At 40.1% G+C, this 22494-nt stretch overlaps 1 protein-coding gene across 4 annotated transcripts in view; it reads left to right on the top strand.

Annotated features, from left to right (window-relative positions):
- ADGRV1 (adhesion G protein-coupled receptor V1) overlaps positions 1-22494 on the top strand; it is a 412710-nt gene that overhangs the window by 53557 nt on the left and 336659 nt on the right. For all 4 annotated transcript variants that reach the window (XM_073344461.1, XM_073344462.1, XM_073344463.1 and 1 more), the window contains 11 exons: positions 67-247; positions 723-886; positions 1958-2081; positions 2557-2823; positions 4848-4974; positions 7360-7577; positions 8963-9706; positions 11889-12262; positions 14673-14849; positions 19472-19652; positions 20758-20960. In XM_073344461.1, coding sequence (XP_073200562.1) covers positions 67-247; positions 723-886; positions 1958-2081; positions 2557-2823; positions 4848-4974; positions 7360-7577; positions 8963-9706; positions 11889-12262; positions 14673-14849; positions 19472-19652; positions 20758-20960 — 2760 coding nt within the window. The remainder of the gene's footprint in view (positions 1-66; positions 248-722; positions 887-1957; positions 2082-2556; positions 2824-4847; positions 4975-7359; positions 7578-8962; positions 9707-11888; positions 12263-14672; positions 14850-19471; positions 19653-20757; positions 20961-22494) is intronic.

The raw sequence follows: 22494 nt of genomic DNA on the forward strand, positions 1-22494 counted from the left end.
ACTGTGGTCCATTCTTTCCATGCTGTGAGTCTATATGATTTTTCTGACTTAGTTTCCCTGTTCTAGCTGGATGAACTTTATTCTGTGGTACTCAGTAGCCACAGTGAACTGCCAAGCAAGTTGGGAAGTGCCACAAGGGTCAATGTAACCATTCTGAAGAACGATGATCCACATGGAGTGATTCAGTTCCTTGCTGATGAACTAGCAGTAACAATAAATGAAAGTAAAGGAGAAGACGTCTATGCTGGTAATTCCTGTTTTGTTCAAGCTATTATAGTTTAACTCCTACTAACACCCTTAAAACCATGAGGTTATAGGAACAGTGATTGCTTTCCCAGAAAGACTGCCAACAAGTTCCAGTGTTGTCACAAGAATTGAGCGTCCTCAGCACTTTGCAGGATATGGCCAGTATTTTGCAGATAAGATTTTATTGCACCAGGAGAGGCATATCAGTTGGCTGCCTGGCTCTTCAGCAGTTTCCAATTATACCCAATTTGGAAATGCCTCCATGTACCTATTTCTTATATCCATGTGACAATTTTATGTCTTTTATGTAGTTGTCTCACATATTGTGTTTTTAATGGTTCTACAAAAAGGAATCCCAGAATGATTAGTTCCCCTCCTCTTCTTTTTCTTTGAATTGGCTTTGTCAATCTGCCTCTCTTTGATTTTTATTATTTTGTGTATGCACACTTATCATACTGGATGTTTGCATTTCACAGCTGCTTACAGAATTGTAAGAAACCAAGGAAACTATGGAAATGTCAGTGTGTCTTGGGTTGTTGAACCAGTCTCTACCAATGACATCTACCCAGTGCAAGGGACAGTTTTCTTTGGAAACCAGGAGTTTTCAAACACGATAACCATTTACTCATTGCCAGATGAGGTAAACATTTTAGACAGATATATTCTGTTACTTTACTTTGGTGTGAGAACATTGAGAGACATGTGCTATGACTTGAAACTTTACAAAGAAGGATTTTTTTGTTTTAAAAGAAGCTAATTAAAAGAACAGACTCATAGATGAGGAAATCAAAATCCTCAAACAGCATGGAGCTAGACCATAACAGTCACAGAAGAGGAACATACCCTTAAACTAAATATACCAGGATAGTAAAATTGTAAGTTACAAGAGGCTATCTGGGTCCTTAAAAAATAGAAGTCCAGCCTAAGGGAAGCCAATGAAAGAAACATAAACTATGGATGTATAGGAGAATATATAAGATAGAAATCAGGAGGGTTAAGAGGGAATTTGAATAGTAAGGTTTCAGAGTAACAGCCGTGTTAGTCTGTATTCGCAAAAAGAAAAGGAGGACTTGTGGCACCTTAGAGACTAACCAATTTATTAGAGCATAAGCTTTCTTATGCTCTAATAAATTGGTTAGTCTCTAAGGTGCCACAAGTCCTCCTTTTCTTTTTTTGAATAGTAAGTAACACATAGCCAAAGACACATAAAGCAACATGAAATTATTTTAAGAGTATTAGAAGAAGGAAACTGAAAGAGAATTTTTAGGTCTACTGGACCACAAAGGAAATAAAGGGAACAATTAAGGAGAAAAAGGAGGCTATTTCAGAGAAGTTAAATTACTTCTCTGTATCAGTATTCTCCAGGCAGGAAATTAGAAATCTACTCCAAACCTACTCTTTTCAAATAATAGTCAAATCCTAGTTCAGCAAAGTACTTATGCATAGATTTAAGTCACATTAACTACATTGGGATTTAAACATAGGGTTGAGTGCTTTCCTGATTTGGGGCTCCAAAGCTGCAAACCTGTGGTGGTCTCTGGTCCCTTTCTGTACAAGCATATGGATAATTGTTAACTGGAGCCCCATACACATATCTAAGAATGAGTAAATCAGGACTGGCCCTCAGAGCTTCCTCTGCTTTTGATTACCTCATTTTAATTTCTTCCTGTTTGCATAAAACAGATTTACTTCATATTACCTCTTTCTTTAGCTACCTGAAGAAATGGAAGTGTTCACCATCAGCCTAGTCAATACCACTGGGGGAGCCAGAGTTGGAAACACAACCAGCGTAGTTTTACAAATCACAAGGAACGATGATCCCATATACTTTTCAGGTTAGTTGCATTCCTTTGAAGGTGCAGTTACAAATACATTTACTGTCATTAGTGTTCTTATTCCCCAGACAAGATAAATGTTAAAGGTGAAATTCTGGTCCCATTGAAGCCAATGTCAAAACTCCTATTGATTTGAATGGAGCCAGGATTTCACCCAAGTGCTTTATATTTTGATACATTTTTTTGCTAGCTTTCTTCCCCAGGGTGCTTTTTTTGGTCTGTTGTTTCTTTTTGATTTAGCCAGAGCCTTTTTTTCATGTGTCTCACCATTTCTTTTTTTCATGCTGAGGTGGGGTACGTGGCCAGGTCAATATCTTCCCATGCTGAAAATGTTTCCTCAAACTTTTCCAGATTTTCCTTCTGTCTCCTTGAGGAATCATTCTGCAGTTTACCTTTGTAGGATTAAACATTGACGTCTAGCATAGGAAGCTGATAGTCTGAAGGACGCTGCTGAATTTGTAATTATCTGTTTCAGATCCTGTTGTTGTAAAGGTTCAAGAAGGAGATTTTGTTCACTTTACAGTCCTAAGGAATGGATCTGCTGATGTAGTCATTACCGTTTTATATGCCACTGTCGATGGAGGAGCCACTGCTGAAGAGGGAGATTTCATTTCCAGTGGAAGGAGTGAAGCTCTTGTGTTTGGTGTTGGGGAAAGAGAACACAAAATATCAGTATTTATTAGTGAAGATGATACCCCTGAAACTGATGAAACTTTTTACATCATCCTCTTTAATTCTACAGGTGAAAATACTCATTTGCTCTAAATATAGTAGTTGTTGCCTCTCTCATTTTGTTTTTGCTGTGAAATCCCATATCTTGTGAAGAGTGTATAAAATAGTATGTTCTCATTGCTGAATTTCACAATAGGAAAGTGACTGTCAACAGAACTGTAAAATGAACATGCACAGTGTGTATTGGATTTAGGTTGGATATTAGGAAAAACTTTTTCACTAGGAGGGTGGTGAAACACTGGAATGCGTTACCTAGGGAGGTGGTAGAATCTCCTTCCTTAGAAGTTTTTAAGGTCAGGCTTGACAAAGCCCTGGCTGGGATGATTTAATTGGGGATTGGTCCTGCTTTGAGCAGGGGGTTGGACTAGATGACCTCCTGAGGTCACTTCCAACCCTGATATTCTATTCTATGATTCTATGATTTATGCCTGTATTCTCTCTTGTAGTGAATTACTTGATTGAAAGCTCACAAACCAGATAATATTGTTGATGCCATTTCTGCAGAAACCCTTATGCTGTAATTCTCTAGATGGGTTTTTTAACCATTTAAAGTTAACATTTGGAAAATCAGTAATGCCATTGAATTGCCCATCCTTGTGTTAAAGGATTTCTTCATTGTAGAAATGAATATAAATGAGGATTTTTCTGAAATCATGGGCTGCAATGGTGCCAGGCATATGGCTGGTGTATGGGAAAATAAAATACAGAACTGCCATATTTTGGGAGAACGGTACATAAACAGGCCTGTGTACTCTTGATATTATTTTGGTATGGTGTGTTGTATAAATGATTTTTTTACCTACGTTATGGTTTGAGCAAGATCCCACCTGTGTGTGAATAGATTTCAGAAGTTACACAGTGAACTACCAATGAAGAAAGAAAAGGAGGACTTGTGGCACCTTAGAGACTAACCAATTTATTAGAGCATAAGCTTTCGTGAGCTACAGCTCACTTCTTCAGATCTGAAGAAGTGAGCTGTAGCTCACGAAAGCTTATGCTCTAATAAATTGGTTAGTCTCTAAGGTGCCACAAGTCCTCCTTTTCTTTTTGCGAATACAGACTAACACGGCTGTTACTCTGAAACCTACCAATGAAGAGTAGATTTATAAACTAAGAAATAATAATAAGACTTAAAAGCCCCCTGGAATGCTTGGCAAGATAAAATGGTATGAAATTGATTATTCCTTTCATTGATATTCCTTGTGCACTCATTTCAGATAAAAATGCTTATGTGTTTAAAAAAATTCCCCTTGCACTATCTGTTCTAAAAAGATGATGATGTTGTGGAAATCTTCATTCACGTACTCATAAAACCAAACAAAGAAAAATATGCCACAACTTCTGAAGTACTGTAAGTGATCCTGGAGCAGGGCTCAAAAAAGCTTGATCGAACGTGGAATTTATGAGTAAATGAGATATTGGCCTTGGTCCTGAAAGGCACAGTAAGACTTCCACTCCAGTGGAAGTGTGGGTGGACTCTTTAGAAGGTGTGACTAAAGTTAAGTACTAAGCACAGTAGAAGTTAGTCTAAAGTCTTTTAATTGTTCGATCACTTTTAAGAGTACAGGGTGGAAAAAAAGGGAGGGAATGGACAGAATATGTACATGCCTGGGGATGGGTGAAAATGAGTGTGATCCTTGGCATACAAAGGAGACACAGCCTCACACTCCTCTCTTTGGCATTAGTCCTGCTATTAGCCAGGAATAACATGGCAGTCAAATAGTAGTGTTCTCCCTAATTCAGGGCCAGGCTCCCCTACCCGGCTCATTACTTTTATCTTGCACTTGTACACACAATACTTTACACTTGCACTGTGCAGGATAAAGCCCATTGTAATTTATTGCCTCTGTATTTCCTGTTACACTCAAATATCTCAAATATTGCTTACATGGGTAAAGATTTGAACCTTTAATTTTTTGTCTGTTACATATGCTAGAAAATATTTGGATATGATGAGAAAACCATTCCATTGATAATCACATTACATTAGCTTTCTGCTTTTTATTTGGAACCATATAAATCCTTGGCTTTTAGGTGACACCGTAGTCTACAGGGCTGGGATGGCTACAGTTGTCATTGAAGCGAATGATGACCCGAATGGCATTTTCTCTTTGGAACCTTTTGACAAACTGGTGGAAGAAGGCAAGACTAATGTTTTTTTGTAAGTAGTATTTAAAATGATACCTTCCAAGAAATACTTTGTGGTGCTTCATTGAAGATATTTCAGTCTAAGCCACATACCAACTTTGCATGTACAATAGTTACATAAAGGAGACTTTTGAATTAAACAAAGTCTGAATAAAAATAAATTAGAAGAATATTTAGGGGAACAAATGTTAGTTTACATAACAAAAATGCATACAGAAACTACTCAGAGATTTGATAGATGAGGTGTGTATGTCAATAATCATGATATGGTTGGCTGATGATATATTTTTCATGTACTGCAGATATGAAATAGCTGAATGATCAAGCAGACATGACCTAGAGTAATAAAGTAAACACTAAATAACCCAACAACCCCTCCCCCAACCCAACAATATTTCATTGTGCAGCTGATGCTGATGTCATGGGGAGTTACCTAGCTGATTCCCTGCATCTTGCTTTGAAAAGTTACCCCCCATTGTTTCATTGTTTGTTTGTTTTTGTTTTACCTGCCTCTTACAGGAGGACATGGCCCTTCAGATAGGACACTCCTTTAGGCTGAAAGCATCCTCCCCTGAGCTGACAATAAAACCCATTACTCTTGTACCCACACAAGGAATGTATGTATCCAGAAGCAGCAGGGGTTAAGATTTGCTTGGGTTTGCTTGGCAGGTGGCTCGAGTTATCCTGCTAATTAGCTCAGTAGGAGGTATATAAGCTACTGACTTCCCCAAGAACAAAACTGGAAGGTCATAGAGATCAGTCAAAGAGGTTATATTAAGGGCTCCAGCCTAAGTATCTGGGAAGAGGATTTTTTTCATACTACTTTTTGTTTTCTTAGACTCAATCCATTTTTTGACAGAAGCACGTGGCTGGGACCCTCATTGGAAAGGTCCTTGTGATGTATTGCTGTTAAAGGCCTAATAAATACAGCATCCCAGGAAAGGGCAACACTTGGATATTAAGCAGCCTGGTGTTTGGTATCTTTTTATGCTGGGGGAACCTTGGTTCTGTTTTGATTATCTCTTCTTTGTAATCCTATTTGCAGAATGAGTGGGCTGAATTTGACCATGTGTGAGGAAAGTTGATTTAAATTAAGAGTGAGGGTGTGGGAGAAGCAGAGCACACCTGTTTTTGATGAGGCTCTGTTTAGCTAGAGCATTGTCGATGTGCTAATTATATTACTGGTGCACTCAATTGATAAAGGCACCGTGAATGGCTGCTTTGCTTTCTTTCATTTGTGGTGTTCTGCAGTGCCTTTTAGTACAATATGTTGTTGCCAGATAAATATGTAAAAGAGCCAAATTCTGTTTCCAGGTGCACCAGTGTAAACCTGGAGTAACTCTTGATTTCAGTGGTGATAACACCAGTTTAACAAAGCAGAATTAGCATGGGGTGACTGAATGTGGGGAAAAATATTTTGAAGAATAAAATTACAGTCATCCAACTACATTCCATGGCCACGTGTATATTCTTTTTAAATAGAAGCCCCTAGCCTGCTGCATCTGATGCATGAAAAACAGTTTACATTGGTCACTGTCATGGAGAAGTCCTAATCTAAATAAAATTGATGAAAGAGACAACTAGAAAAAGGCAGAAGGGTGGGAGTAGATAAAATTGTAGCCCATCATACAAGGTTGGGCTTGGGTTGTAAAGAGGGATTTGATTTTTGGAGGTCACTTGGTACAAACTTCTGTTCCAAACAGAAGGCAGCATGAAAAAGTCTGGTAAAAAGATTAAATATAATACAGTGGCCTACTCCATGTGGCACAACTCCATCCAGTATCTTGTCCCAGTGACTGTTTAGCCTACTACAGCATTCTACATTAGCTCAAATGGTAGAGGCGTGTGTTTTGGAACTGTGGATCCTAGGTTCAGTCCCTACTGACAATCATGATGTTTATATATCTTCAGCTGAGATTTGTGGTGTATACACATGTTGGTCTCATCAAATAAAACTAACTCACATGTTGGTGAGAGACTAGACCTCCAATACCAGTTACACAGAGTGGGTGAGAACAGTGAATTTGGTTGCTTCTTATAGGCTTGGAACTGTAATATTTATGAGATACAGAGCTCCTTTCTATGCATAGATATGCAAGTGCATGTTTCCATGCAGCTTAAAAGTACTATACTGCGGGCACTCTTATAAGCCATACGAGATTTTTTTGGAATGTATGTAACATAGAGTCATGTAGCTGAGAGCAGCATTGAGTTATGAGGGTGCAGATCTTCAACGGGGTAGGGAAAGGTGTTCCTCGTACTTAAAATGGCTGTGGATTATTTAGATAACTGTAAATTGTACTTGTATAGTACTGGCTTGCACCTAGGTTTCATTTGCTCTCGCTGATTGTTGATAGATATTTGCCAGAAAGTTTACTGTGTCTAATTCATTGCATAGGATTGTGAGACAGAGAGGACACTTTGGCAATGTTTCTTTGACCTGGCAACTCTTTGGGAACGATTCTGCTTTGGAGCCAGGACAAGAGTTCTATGAAATCTATGGGACGGTGTGGTTCACGGATGGCGAAGGATCAAAGCCAGTAACTCTTCATGCCATTCCTGATAAAATTCCTGAATTCAATGAATTTTATACCTTAAAGCTGGTGAATGCTTCAGGTACTGTTCCCCTACCCCACACCTTCTAAAACCAGGAGAATTTTATACCTTAACTAAAGAAAGTTTCATAGAAGTACCTCTGTTTCTGACATTTGAATTTTCTATTTCTATCCTATAACTTTCCAGCAAGAAGTTTTATTTTTACATCTTATTTTATTTTAGTCACAGCTTGATCCAACACAGATGCATGAGTACTGTACAGATATTCTATTCCTGAATTTATTGTTCTTATGGTAAATTTGAAACAGTCTGGTGGCCATTTAGGGGTTATCTCATTGAGTGATTTCTGAAATGCAGCTCTTTAGTAAAAACAATTAATTAAGGGCTACATTATGGCCAAGATTTTCCAAAGTGACTAGTGATTTGGGGTGTATCAGTATTTTGGGTACCTAATTTAGGGGGGTCTGATTTTCCAAGGGAGGTCGCTCAGTGTTTTCGGAAAATGAAGCCTCTCTAAAGCTGAGCACCTCAAAATGGATTCTCCCCAAACTGCTAGTTGCTCCTAAAAATGTTGGCCTATGTGTTTAAAGCACAGTCCCCCAACGGAGAGGGAAGTAACAACCCTTTGGGCAGCTGAATGCTATTGTGCTGGTACAGTGCCGTGGTTACATAATCCTGCCATAATGTGTTTTTTCCCTGCACAGAAGTGCAAATGTGGGTGAGTGTGGCTACTTTATTACCACGAGACCCACCTGCTGCTTTTTATAGACTCCAGGACCACGGCCAAAGTCTCCTTTGCTTGCTAGGGTCTTTCATGCCCAGAAAGAAATGAAAATATCTCTGACCCTACCCTAATCGGTTCCTAATGACTCAGTATTTCATGCAGCTCAACAAACTATTAGTGTGAGAAATCCATAGACCTTTCACTATAGATCTATGGATCCAACTATGAACAGGACATGCTGTGAATAGCTCTTTGCAGTCCAGAGGCAGTGGGCCAAGTTCTGCTCTCATTTACAGTAGTATGTGTCTGTAGTAACTTCAATATTAATGAAAGTAAATTTGGCCCAGGAGCTCTACCAGATGACTCAAACATAGGCCACCTCTGTGGCTAATTCAACAGAAATGGGGTGAATTAAATCTCTGCAGAAAGTCACTCTTTGCGTATTTTATACCTAACAATGGATAACACATGAATGACAACACACACTTTTAAACAGAAATCGTTCATGCATGTTTTTAATTAATAATGTTGAAGCAACATTTGATTTATGGTAGAACATTTTGAACACTTCCTTTATCACACAATTTTAGTTCCTTTGAAAAAGTATTTTATTATTAAAAGCAATTTTTGGTTGTTTGAATGGATCTTATTTCAGATAGTGGTATCTGAGGTGGGTTCTTAAGGAGTCCTATTAACTTTTGTTTTAATTTGTATCACACAGGTGGGTCTCCAGGCCCTGGTGGCCAGTTAGCTGAAACCAATCTTGCTGTAATTGTGATGATCCCATTCAATGATGACCCTTTTGGAGTCTTTGTCATAGACCCAGAGAGCCAGGACCGGGAGATAGTGGAAGATGTTCTCTCTGAAGATGATATCTCCTACATTACAAACTTTACAATTTGGAGGCAACAGGGTACCTTTGGAGACGTCCGGGTTGGCTGGGAAATATTATCCAGTGTGTTCCCAGCAGGTCTACCACCAATGATAGATTTCTTATTGCTTGGATCATTCTCAAGTTCTGTACAGTCTCAACCTCACAGGAGGCGTCATCACAGTGGAACAGATGCTTTGTACTTCAGTGGAAAAGAGGATGCATTTGGGACTGTTGACCCTGACTTCCGCTTCAGTTGGGATAACATGCTTGCCAACTTTACATTTTCAGCTTGGGTGATTCCTAACCCCAACAGTGATGGGTTTATAGTAGCAAAGGACAATTACAATGGAACCATATATTATGGTGTGAAAATCCAAACAAATGAATCCCATGTTTCTGTCATGCTTCATTACACAGCACTGGTGTCCAATATTACATATGTGGCCAAGACAACTATCATGAAATATGTGAAAGAAAATACTTGGATTCATCTTTTGATTACTCTGGAGGATGGCACAATTGAGTTTTACATTGATGGAAATCCAGTGCCTGGAGGAATAAAGAGCCTCAAAGGAGCAGCAGTTGTTGATGGTGAGCAAATAATCTTCATTTTTTCTTTTTCTATAAAAGTAAAATTCTGCACTAAGCAGCAAGTCCAGTCCCATTGAAAAGTATACTCATAATATTAAATAACTTTTGAAATAAAGCTACTATATGTGAAATTTTTCCTTTTTTAACTAGAAGCAAACTTCTTGATAGATTTTCAGAAATAGATTTCATGGAGTTATAGTAGTACAACTTCCATTAAAGTCAATAAAGTTATGCAGCTGAAACGGCTGTAGCTCACGAAAGCTTATGCTCAAATAAATTGGTTAGTCTCTAAGGTGCCATAAGTACTCCTTTTCTATTTTGAAAATAGAATTTTATTGTGTCTATTAACTTGCCTGAAACACCTTGTGGATTTAATAGAATTTTTTTTTCAGGATTTAGATGTACTTGAACATGTGTATGCATAATAGTTTTAAAATTCTGCCGAGAAATATAGGCTCTACTCCTGAAAACACTCACAAGAACACATAAGCATGTGCATATCATACTGTGAGGTGTTAGGATGTTCCAGGTATGTGTCAGGCGCACAGGATGAACATGGTTTCTGGATGTGTCTGATATATTTAGCCTTTGTGAAATGCTTAAGATGCACAGAAGGTGCTGGAAAGGGGTTCAGAGAGATTCAGAAATAAACAGCTCAGAAAATGAAAAGAACTGCAAAAGAAATGCATCCTTAAAACAGCATTAATGACACCACTACTACAAACAACTAGAAAATAAATTATTTTTCTTCTTTAGAGAAGGGAAAAAATGATGAAAAGGGTTATGATAGGAAGACATTTATGATGCCAGTATCCTAGCACAAGGGGCTGTTGTGGTCTTTCTCCCTGTCTATAGTGGAGAGGCCTAGACATGGCAAAAGAAGGGGGAGAGGTGATTCCTGAGGAGCTGTGAGAAATACAGCTCTGCTTCTCCTCTGCAGCTCCGGCTGGCGATCCATCTCTGCATCACTGACTGTAACTTGCTAAAGAGAGAGACTATCAGTTAGTTAGCCACAGATGGTTCACTGGCTGGTGAGCAGTACCCAGGTGAATGACTAGGAGGGAGGGTGACCATATGTCCCATTTTGGCCGGGACAGTCTCTCTCTTTTTTTTTTTTAAGCCCTGTCCTGACTGTCCCAACTTTTTTGGCAGAAGTGGGCATTTGTCCCATTTGCTTTTGCCAGCTGATAAAGTTGGCAAGAAGAAACGGGACAAATGTCCACTTTTGTCAAAAAAAGTGGGGTGCAGCGATGCCAACTTCATGTGCGGGGAGGAGTAGGGCTTGGGCACACAGGGTTGCAATGCCAGCCCCGTGCAGGGAAGGGTCCTTGGGTGAGCAATGCCAGCCCCATGCAGCGGTAGGGAGTGGCTTGGGCGACTGGCTGGTGCATGGGGCAGGCTTGGGTGAATGGCTCAGGCCAACGTCATGCGGGTGGGGAGGGCTCATGCTAACCCCATGCGGTATTGGGTTTCCCTTTGGGAAATATGGTTACCCTAATGGGAGGGCAGTTCATGGGGATATTATACTCACTTTCCCCTGCCACACGAATATAATCTTTGATAGTTGTCATATGAGAGCCATTGCATCTCAGTGGTTTAAGGCAGCTCTACTGTGAATGCAAGGACAAACCTTACACCAATTTTGGGTGGCTAGCATAGACATGCTCAACATTTGCACTTCAGTTGAAGCAGATCAGTCACTTGAATTACAAATGATTGAATGCTCTAATGTGAGCCAAGCCTTTGGAGGAGCTCTCAGATACTTGGGCTGATCTGTACAGTTGCTTGTAATGTCGGACTTTGTACCATTCTATGGTTCCTCAAGGAACCAGTTCTGTCTGTCTTCTCCTCTTGTTTTCAATGTTATCTATTCTCTAGTTTCATAGTAGTAGCCGTCATGACTTAATTTACTTATCTTTAGCTGGCTTGGCACATCTTCTAAACATTTGTTCGTCCCTACATGTCTTTTGGAGAAAATATATTAAGATGATATCCATACCATTCAACATAAACTTGTTGTTTTACGTGTGGGAGCTCAGCCAGGCTACGACACTTACATTATTAATGAGATTATAAGAGCTAATAAGCCAAAAGAAACCATCATGACAGCTTTTCATTTACACACTTCTATAATTTCGGGGCAAAAGTATCAAAGTAGTATAAATGTTCATTTCTCTTTCAGGTCCAGGAATAATAAGAATTGGTGCAGGGATGAATGGCAGCAGCAGATATACAGGATTGATGCAGGATGTGAGGCTTTATGAGCGTAAACTGATGCCAGTAGAGATCTATGAACTTCATGCCACCCCAGCAAGGACTGATATGAACCCCATCTCTGGATATTTAGAGTACCGACAGGGAGAAACTAATAAGTCATTCATTGTGTCTGCAAGAGATGATGATGAGGAGGAAGGAGAGGAGTTATTCATACTAAAGCTTGTCTCTGTGCATGGGGGAGCTCGAATTCCAGAAGAAAACACCATAGCAAGATTAAGAGTACAAAAAAGTGACAACGCCAATGGGCTGTTTGGCTTCACAGGAGCATGTATTCCTGAGGTAAGATGACTATTAAAAAGACGATGAGTGAAATTCTGGACCCAGTGAAGTCAATTGACTTCAGTGGGGCCAAGATTTCACTCTGTTGCTTTCAGTGGATGGGAAGCAAAATCATTTGGGTTTAAAATCTTGCGGACAACACATTTATCTAATATAGCACCATATTCTTTCATACTGGAGAATGAAATTCACACCTGTGCATTTTTTAGTAACTGTTCTGAAAAACCCATAAAATATTTTTGTTTAGAAAATAAATCAGCCCCTATTTAGCAGACTATTCATTACAGCATGAATTAGTGATCATGAAAATAACTCATTCTTCACTGATGTCTAATATCTGAGACTAAATTTGTTGTAAATTCCCACCTCTACCTCCTTTCTTGGATTGTGAGTATTGTAATTCTTTATTTATTTTTCTACGTGAAATCCAGTATGCCAGACAGTGTTGCCAACTCTTGCAGTTTAATTGCAGTGTCAAGATAGTAGGGGTTTTTCTTAAAACCCAGCTCCTGGAGTGAAGTAAAATTTATTATTTTTTTTAAAATTGTATGATTTGTAATCCAATCTCATGACTTTTTCCAGGTGGGCTCAAAATTTTTGAACACTCTGGTTGGCAGTAATGTTGGCCCTATCCTCCTTTCCCTTCCCTTTCTGTGCATGTATCTATGTTCCTTCTCACTGCCCTCTTCAGTTTGCTTCTCCTATTACAAGTAAATATCCTCCAGCAGGGCCTGGAGAAGAGCATGAGCTCACCACAGGATTGCTCAGGAGAGTGATGTTATCTTGCTAGGACATGAGGCAGGAAGTGCAACTGAGCATCTACAAAACCGTAATTGACCAAGTTCTGTCAAATTCACAAAGTAAAAAACAGATATGATAGGGTTTTTTCCTGCAATCTCTTTCAGTTCGAGTAGTTTACGGGTTACATGCCACAATAGTAAGTACAACATTTCCAGATGAAAATGTGGTTTTCATTTGTCTCCCTTGTCCTGAACCTTTTCTAAATATTTGTTTTACATCCCTTTTACCCCCAGCTGACTGACAAGGTCTTCATTGTTTTCTAAATGCCTGTTCCCATTTGAGAGCAATGAAACAACTACATCAAACCATAGATGTATTATCCTATTTCTAAACATTGGTGGTCTACACTGTGATATCATTACTTGCTTTGAAAAGTACCATATTCCCAGTAGTCCCGTGGAATCAGGCCTTCTGTGCTCTTTCCCAAGCCTCGCTTCAAAGAATTTATCAAACAACTGAAATATTAGGTCTGTTCAACATTGGTAAAACTTCATAGAAGAGAAGAACTTAGCCCATATTCTGTTGAATATGTGGAATATTAACCAGTAATTAAACTGAAAAGCTTTGCCATGCATTAAAAAATATAACTGTCCTGATGAACATCCACTTTGTTCTAATATTTCAAATGTTAGTGTTTTCACCATTTTAAATAAAATCTCTATGTTTTCAGTGGTTTGTAAAGCACAGATAAATGGAAAACTAAAATCATAATGGCTTTGTTTGGAATCTTCTCTGACCTTTTTTGTTACATCATCCCTATTTGTCCTCCAAACACATCATAAAGAACTCAATCTTCTTGGTTTGAATGAAAGCAGTTTCCAATTTGGACTCTGTTTGCTTTTTAAGTGCCTGCCATATGCTGTGATAATAGAGTCCTTCAGGTCCAAGTGCCACTGATACAGTCTCATACCACAGGTCATCACCCATGCATGAAGCAAAATTAAAAATTAATAGGAAAAGTTAATTGTCCAGTACTCATCTTAAATCTATTTCAGCAGGGAAGCAATAGCTAATGATTATATGGCAGATACACAACATTGTTTTAGCATGCTTTATCTGTCTACTAGGGAACTAAGTCATGCTTAGTGTACACTGGAAGCTGTCATACAGCATACAGAACACATGATTACTATTCATCTTAAACCTTTTCAAAAGTATGGTTGTCTGATTAAATTATTTTCTGTCATCATTCCATGACAGTTATTATTTATGAGAGATGTACAGACAGTCCCAATAAATATTCTCTGAAATTCTTTTATATTTTTTTCATACAAAGAATACTGTGGTACATACCGCTTGATTTTTTTCACAATTGTTTATGTACGATGATTGAAAACTGAAAGTAAGAAAAATGCTCTGTTTAGCTTAAGTAATGTTGAGGATGGAGAAAGCCCGATCTATTTTAAAGATTGAATTGCTAAAGAAAACTAAAATCATTGTTCATGAATGTAAAGTAGTGAATTTTTTCCTAAATTCCGAGAAAGATCTTGAATTGCAGTAACATAGGAACAATTTTCCCGAAGACCTGATAATTTTCAAAGGATCACTTCTATTGTACTCATTCACTTGAAACTTGTACATTGTTGTCAATCTTCTTATTTGCTTACAGACTTCTGATGAAGGTTCCACTATATCGTGTGTTGTGGAGCGTACACGGGGGGCTCTGGACTATGTGTATATATATTATGTTATCTCTCAGATCGATTCCACCAGCATTAATTACTCTGTTGCTGATTTTGCAAATACCAGTGGAACTATCACATTCCTTCCTTGGCAGCGATCAGAGGTAAACCTGATCTTATTAAAGTTAATCATCTGGTTCCATGCAAGCCTCCTGGAAAATACCTTTCTGTATACTTTACTGATTCTCATACTTGGAAATGTTTCCTTAGACAACTGCTATGGAACTTTATTGAATCTGTCACTCCTTATAACTAAAAGTGATGATATATTCATACATCTATTTATCAATATATAATAAGTATATGTTCACAAAAAAATAAAGTATAGGTGGACATGAACTGAAATATTGGCTCTAAACACCCTTGAACTTGGAGGAAGTTTGGGTTCAAGTCTGAACTTTGACTCAAACTCATCTCTATATAAAAAGCAATAAAAGATCAATTTATTTTTAAAAATTAGTAGCAGTCAGATCTTTGCACAGATGCTCAGATCAAGTGTTTTGTGTCTCCTATTGCTCAGTTCTTTTCCTATGACTTTAATTGTGGATTGTGTTGTGGGAACTCGTACATACATTTGAAGAACAGGTAAAGGACTGAGATAGGGTATGGCCTTTGGGGATGTTTTAAAAAGTTTTTTTTCTTGTGTTGCTTGAATGCTGGTAAATACAATGATAAACATTGTTGGAAGTTTTGCTATCAACTTCACCCCTGCAGCTCTATTGAAGTCTGCGTAAGGGACTGAGCCAGACCCATTGAAGCCAATGGAAAGAGTCTCAGTGACTTTTTTTTTTTTGTCCAGCTATATCAAAAGGCCAGGAGACATTTTGATATTGTTTTAATCAGGCTGCAATTTTATTATTAGGTGTCTGGGACTAGCTGGCAGATAGAAGTGTACAGTGCAGGTGACCCCATGTTCATTCCATAATTACCCAGGGGGCTTCTGCCATCTCCCCATCTTTTTCTGTCCAGGTCCCCCCAGCCAATCCATTACTGGGACCTTACCATGCACTCCCCCCTTGTAGTAGAGTTAAGGTGGGCTATAAGGGGGAAGATGGGTTGGCTCCCTCCCCTACCAATGATAGGAATCCCCTCCCCCCTAATTCCATTCCTTTAATGAAAATGTCCTTATTCAGTCCTTTTCCAAGCCATTTACCAGTCACTATATACCTTCCCTATGGAGTACCTGCACTGGACATCCGCCCCACACATATAAAATGAGTTGCGACATAGCCTAGAGTCCTTTATGCCATGCATGAACAGAGCCCTTCCAGAACCTGCTATGGGGAAGGCGTAAGAACCCCAACTCCATGTAGGCCAATCTGGTGGTAAGGGAAAAATTCCTTCCCAGCCCCCCTAAACAAGGGGAAGCTAGTGCAATGCCCACAGCAGCTCTTCACTAAACCTGGTATTTCACCACCTAAAACGGACAGAGTGTGAGTGCTGCCTCAGCCTGCCCTATGCAAAAGGGGACTTCACGCCCAAGGCTGCCACTTTTTAAACCCTTCTGCCAATCTGGTCCTCAGAAGAATAAGTCAGCGTCGCCAGGCTGGCCCCTTGTCCCCTTTTGCATAGGGTGACCATATTTCCCTATGCTGAACACAGGACACCAAGTAAAATTACTCATATTTCAAGCAAGATCAACGGCAATCAGTCAGAACTATGCAGTACAAACGTTCAATATAACATCAAGTTGACTGAACCTCTGTTAAAAAGAAATACTGCGTAGTTGGATTCTCTTTATTTACCTTCTGATCTTTAAGGCTTTAGGGCTCACACGGGGAGGGATGACACACACACTCCAGCCTCCGCCCCCCATGGGGAGTGGTGACAAACACACTCTACTGTACAACTCTCTCACACAGGGTGGGTGACTAACCTGACCCTCCTTGCCCGGCACTCTCCACTCTCCATGCCTGGCTGGGTCGCCGGGACAGACCGCCTCTCTTGGGACCTGCGCCACGTGAGGGGGAGGCATGCAGAGTCACATGCTCCCCTACCCAGATTTCTGCCAGGATTCACACCAGAATTTGACCAGCAGCAGCCTCTGTGGGAGGGAAGGGATGGGAGCTGCTTCCAGTTGCAGGGGAGGAGGAGGTAAGGAAGGGATGACCTCGCCCATATCTTTGCGGAGCTCATCCCTTTTCTTCACCCCTTCCACAGCTTGTCCCTTTCTGCCCGCACCATGTCGAAAGTCAGCTAACACCTTCAGGCTGCTGCTGGCCACTGACATAATCCAGCCGCCTCCTGTCCCCTGGCTATAGCATGGGCAGGAAGGGGTTAAGCCCTCCTGCGCTCAGGGAACCTGCTCAGGGAACCTGACTGCTTCAGCAGCCAGAAAGGTGGCTCAGCAGAGGAGGGTTCCTAGGGAACGGAGCAGCCTCCCGCTTCCTGGGGGCAGGACCCAGGTTGGTGGGGGGAAGGCAGGTGAGGAGGGTGCTAAGTCCCTGCCCCAGGGGCTGCTGTGGAGCCTGCAGGTTCAGGGGGTGAACATGCTGGAAATCGTTTTCCCCCCCAACTCCAGAGCTTAGCTGAGCTGAGGAGAGGCTTCCCTGTGCCAGCACTGTGCAGGGCTTTGGCACATTCAGGGCTCTGTTCCTCCTGGCCAGCGCCCTGGACCAGAGGCTCTTGGGCTTTCCTGGGGCGCCAGCCCAACCAGAGGCAGTGGGGGAAGGAAGGAGCCTGCCAGACAGGCTGTTGGTGAACTGAGCGCTCCAACCAGCGGCTGGTTCTCTGCACAGCGCTGGGAGCAAGATACACCCCACCAGGGGAGATATGGAGGAGCAGTGGGGCTGAGGGGAGGGAGGGACAAAGGGGCAAAGCAGGGAGAGGACAGCGAGAGGGGAAGCACTTAAAGGGTGATGGGTGGGCAGCAGAGGTGACACATAATCAGCCGCTGCCTAGCACCTCCCTGCACACACCAGCCACTGCAGCATGCAGTCAGCGCCGGCCGGAAATGGGACAGGGCAGGACCCTGCTGGGGCTGCACTGACGGACCAGCAGGGGGGAGCGGCTATCAGCCTTGCAAACCCACCCGCATTGTCGGCCACTGGACCCTACACTCACCGCTGGTGGGCGGGCAGCTGGCGAGCCAGGATCCAGCCAGCAGCAGGATCCACCAGTACTGATTGGGTGGGGGGAAAACATGGGACAGTTTGCCCATTTTTAAGAAAAAATCGGTATACCTGCAGGAGGACTTAAATATGGGACTACCCCTTTAAAAGCAGGACTTCTGGTCACCTTATTTTTGCAGCAGTTTTCTTCTCCCCTCCCATCTCCAGCCATAAAGCATTGTTCCCTTCATTCAGCCAGTCAGCCAAATTCTCTCCTGCTTAAAGGTGTGGTGTGGTTATTATTGGAATTTTGGTTCGGGTCCTAACCAAATAGTTTACGTAACTGAGGGTAGAATTTGGCCCAAAGCTTGTAATATCTGAAAACATTATGGCACTCCTCAAATCCTTGTCCATTCCATTTCATTCACAGTTGAGACATGTTATTGTTTATCATACACTGTAGTATATAGAGCTCCTACTCTGAAGTAATTCTGATAGTCTATATATAGCAATATACAGTTACTGTGCAGGTGTCCCTATTGTTTTGTTGTTTGTCTATTGTGTTAGTGAGCTGCAATGCCAAATGCCAGGTTGTCGCAGCAACCTTGTTTTGCCTGTAGTCTGGATTGGATTTAAATTGAACTAGCAGATACAAGATAATATTCCATTAATCACTATTTCTAATGAGAATCAGAGCTTCTTTGAAATGCTGGGATCTATCAAGCACTTAATTTCAGTGTGCACAAACTAAATTACAGTTATTTTTCAATATCAGAATAAAGAGCTATTTGCTTGGTTTATGTTTATTTTAATCTGTTAAAAAAAGGAAATGTAAGAAAATTGTGAAACATTTTAACGTTACATTTTTTTTGCTCCCAATGTGTCACTTTTACAAAAATTAGTTTTAAAAATTAAATGACAAAACCTCATGTTATATAACTTCCCTCTTCTCTGTTGACCTAGGATTTGCCTCTTATAAAGTACGTTTTTATAAACTGAGTAGTCAGGTTTCTAGTAAAGGATTCAGAAATATACTCTGCTATAGCATCTTAAATGTATTAATTTTGGATTTTTTCCCCTTAAAATATTGTGCTCATAAACATAATAACAGCTGGTCTAAATATTTTGTGCAAGAGAATTAGAATTCAGGACCCCAACATACTCATAGTATTATGTGGTCCCAGCAGAAGAATACAGCCATATAAGTATATGTAGATAGAGACCAGCCTCTGGTGATATTTTTAAACAATTACTGTAAATCCTATACAGCTAATCTGATTGACTACTGTTGCTCTGTGTGTAAAATATTGGTGACATTTTCAGTGGTGCCTAAGTGGGAGTTAGCATCTAAATAATTTTTTAAAATCTGGTCCTAAGTCATTTTTGAAAATGGGATTTAGGTTACTTGGGCACTTCAGAAAATTGTACCCTATATTATTTCTGTCTTTTGTGTTTGCACTTAATAGTTTTACTATAAAATATTAGGTCGATTTACCTAAACATCAAAAATATTGCATACATCTTTTAAAAAACTGCATAGCAGATAAAACTAGATACATGTAATTATTAAGTGCAGTTTGAATAACAGTTACTGAAAATCTCATTGTGCTACAATTTTGCACTTATGTTATGCTGTTATATTTGTTTAATTTCTATGTGTATTCTTCCTTCTATAGGTCTTAAACTTGCATGTTCTTGATGATGACATTCCTGAGCTTAATGAATATTTCCGTGTAACATTAGTGTCTGCAATTTCTGGAGATGGAAAACTAGGTTCAACTCCAACCAGTGGAGCAAGCATAGATCCAGAGACGGAAACTACAGATATCAGCATCAAAGCCAGTGACCATCCATATGGTAACAGTGATGGAAATCACATTTTTGTTTCAAATAGTTTTGTTGGCTTTAATCTCAGGAGATGAAGAAGTTGCTCAACCTTGACAGCTGAGGACGCAGTACGCCTTTGTCAAGTTTGTCACTTACCAAAACAATAGTTCATTGTTTATGTACCCAAACTGAATGTTTTTAAACAATGGGTCATGTCTAGCTCCATGGAACATGTGACCTTTCAGATACCCTAGACAGGCAACTGAGGATTCCTTTGAATGGGCAAATCCTGAGCCGGTATAGTTTTTTCTGTGTAAAACCACGTCAGCTCTTCAGTATAGGGGATGTTTTGGGAAAGAAGGAGAAGTGGCCAGAGCACACTGTACTCCAGTGAGCCTCACTGACTTAAGGGCCCCTATAGAGACATTAGAAGCTGATCCAAATTAAAGTAGTACTTGAACTGTTCTGACTTGCATCGAGGCCAGTTCAGCTCCCTGCCAGCCTGGAGTTGGACAGAAAGAAGCTGCATTAGTCACTTTTGCCTCACCCCTTCTGAACTCCTGCACAGCTGAGAATTTAGCTTGATGCTTTTACATATAAAATTGTAAAGTTGTATTAAGCAGATGAAGTTAGCATTGCCAAAAAGAATAGTGACTATTAAGCAAGTGGATTGATGACAAAAGCCTTGCTCAGAACTGTCCACATTTGTAGAGTATCTTGAAGGACTGAGTAATTATTTTGCTAGTACATAAATAAAACAGTGTAGCAGATGTTTTGTTGAGGAGAATGCCTGAATAAGCAAGCTGTTTCGGAAAAAAAACCTGTCAAATCAAATCATTATAGGCCTGAACTTGTAATATGCAGTGCTGCCGAATGCATTCTGTTCCCATTGAGGCACAGGTACTTTGTCAAGATTCACTTGCGTATATTGCTTATTCATGTCAATGGGAGATGAGGGTACACAGCACTTTCTGGGAGATGCTTAAAACTGCATGAATGGTGCCCATGTTTGTATTCAAATGTTTGATTTCAGACCCTTCATAATAATGTTAAACATCATAAAACACATTACATTATAGAAGGGTTTTTCTAAGTGCAGGTAAAAATGTAAATTGTTGTTTCTTGCATCTCTCAGGTTTGCTGCAGTTCTCTATGGGGTTGCCTCCTTGGCCCCGTGATAAAATGATTCTCCCAGCAACCACTGTGCCCCATATTACTGTTAAGGAGGAAATTGGACACATTAGGTTATTGGTAGTTCGTGCACAGGGCCTTCTTGGAACAGTTATGGTGGAATACAAAACAGTGTCACTGACAGCATTCAGTCCTGAAGACTATCAGGTATGTGGAACAGAATGAAATAGATGACTGATCCTTGTTTGCAAATTCAGGTAGACTTGTGTGTCTCAGGTATTAGAGCTTTCTTTCCATCTGTGTGGTTTTTTTTAAATGTTCAGAGAGTCTTACTAAACAAACCACTTCACAGTTAGCCCATTGATCATACCATGAGAATGGTAAATGTTCAAGTTATAACGTGTCTTGTACAAAAACAGCAACAAATATTCCGGTGTCGTCATGTTCATGTGGTAAATTAGTTTGTTTCCGTATATGGAGCTTAGATTTTCCAGAAAGTTTTGCCAAAACCCTCTAATTTTATGAGTTCCCTTGTCTTGGGTCAGTGGGGTGTGTATTTCTCTATAGTGGGTGTTGGTTATTGTTGTATAGAAGTTTCAGAGTAGCAGCCGTGTTAGTTTGTATTCGCAACAAGAAAAGGAGTACTTGTGGCACCTTAGAGACTAACCAATTTATTTGAGCATAAGCTTTCGTGAGCTATAGCTCACTTCATCGGATGAAGTGAGCTGTAGCTCACGAAAGCTTATGCTCAAATAAATTGGTTAGTCTCTAAGGTGCCACAAGTACTCCTTTTCTTGTTGTATAGAGGCTAATTACTTCCAGGATGCTCCCAACTCCTGCTGCCCCAGGAGTGATAATTTGAGGTTAACACACATTTGAGTTACCCTAATGGAGCAGATTAAGGTGATATTTGATAATCATTGAGTGTCACTCAAGGCTGAGAATAATTAGCCTACAATTAGCAAGCCTACAATGCTGTACATACTTAGTGGAGAATACAAACCCACTGATGCTCACACACAGGTTTGTTCTGCATTTACACTAGAACTGTCTTCCTATAGCCTGGTAGTTAGAGTATTCACCTAGGAAGTGGAAAACCCAAGTTCAAGTCCCTGATCCAACAATTATTTATAAAAAGAAGAGAGACCCATACAATAATATCCCAGTGGCTATGGCACTCTCATGAAATTTGGGAAACCTAAGTTCAAATCCATTCCCCACAACAGGGCGGGGTGGGATTGAACCCGGATCTTCCACCTCTCATCCGTGTGCCCTCATCAGTCGATTAAAAGTTATAAGGAAGGCAGTACCATTACCTCTTTTTCTTCCTTGATTTGTTTTGTGAATCTAGTCTTCCTTTGCTTTTGTTAAAATGCTCAAAATTGAAATGAAAAATTGAATCATGCTGAAACAAAACTTTTCATTTTGACACTTCTGAATCATTTCGATTTTTGGTTCAGTTGAAAAATTTGGCGTACTTGACACAAATTTGCAAACAGTTTCAGGTCAGCTGAAACTGCATTTTGCCCAACTTTCATTTACACAGGTAAGCGTACCCAGGTGAAAACCAAATTTATGTGACTACGTCTAGATTGACTTGACTAAGTTGAACACACGCGAAAGTGCACTTAGGTGCTCACAACTATGAATTTGAGTCTAACTCTTTCTTGTAATGAAGGTGCAAGAGAATTATGTGCAACTTTAAGATGCAGACAAAAAGGAAAAAAATAATTGGTTGTAT

The sequence above is a fragment of the Lepidochelys kempii genome, chromosome 5 (genome assembly GCF_965140265.1).
Source record: "Lepidochelys kempii isolate rLepKem1 chromosome 5, rLepKem1.hap2, whole genome shotgun sequence".
NCBI lineage: Eukaryota > Metazoa > Chordata > Testudines > Cheloniidae > Lepidochelys > Lepidochelys kempii.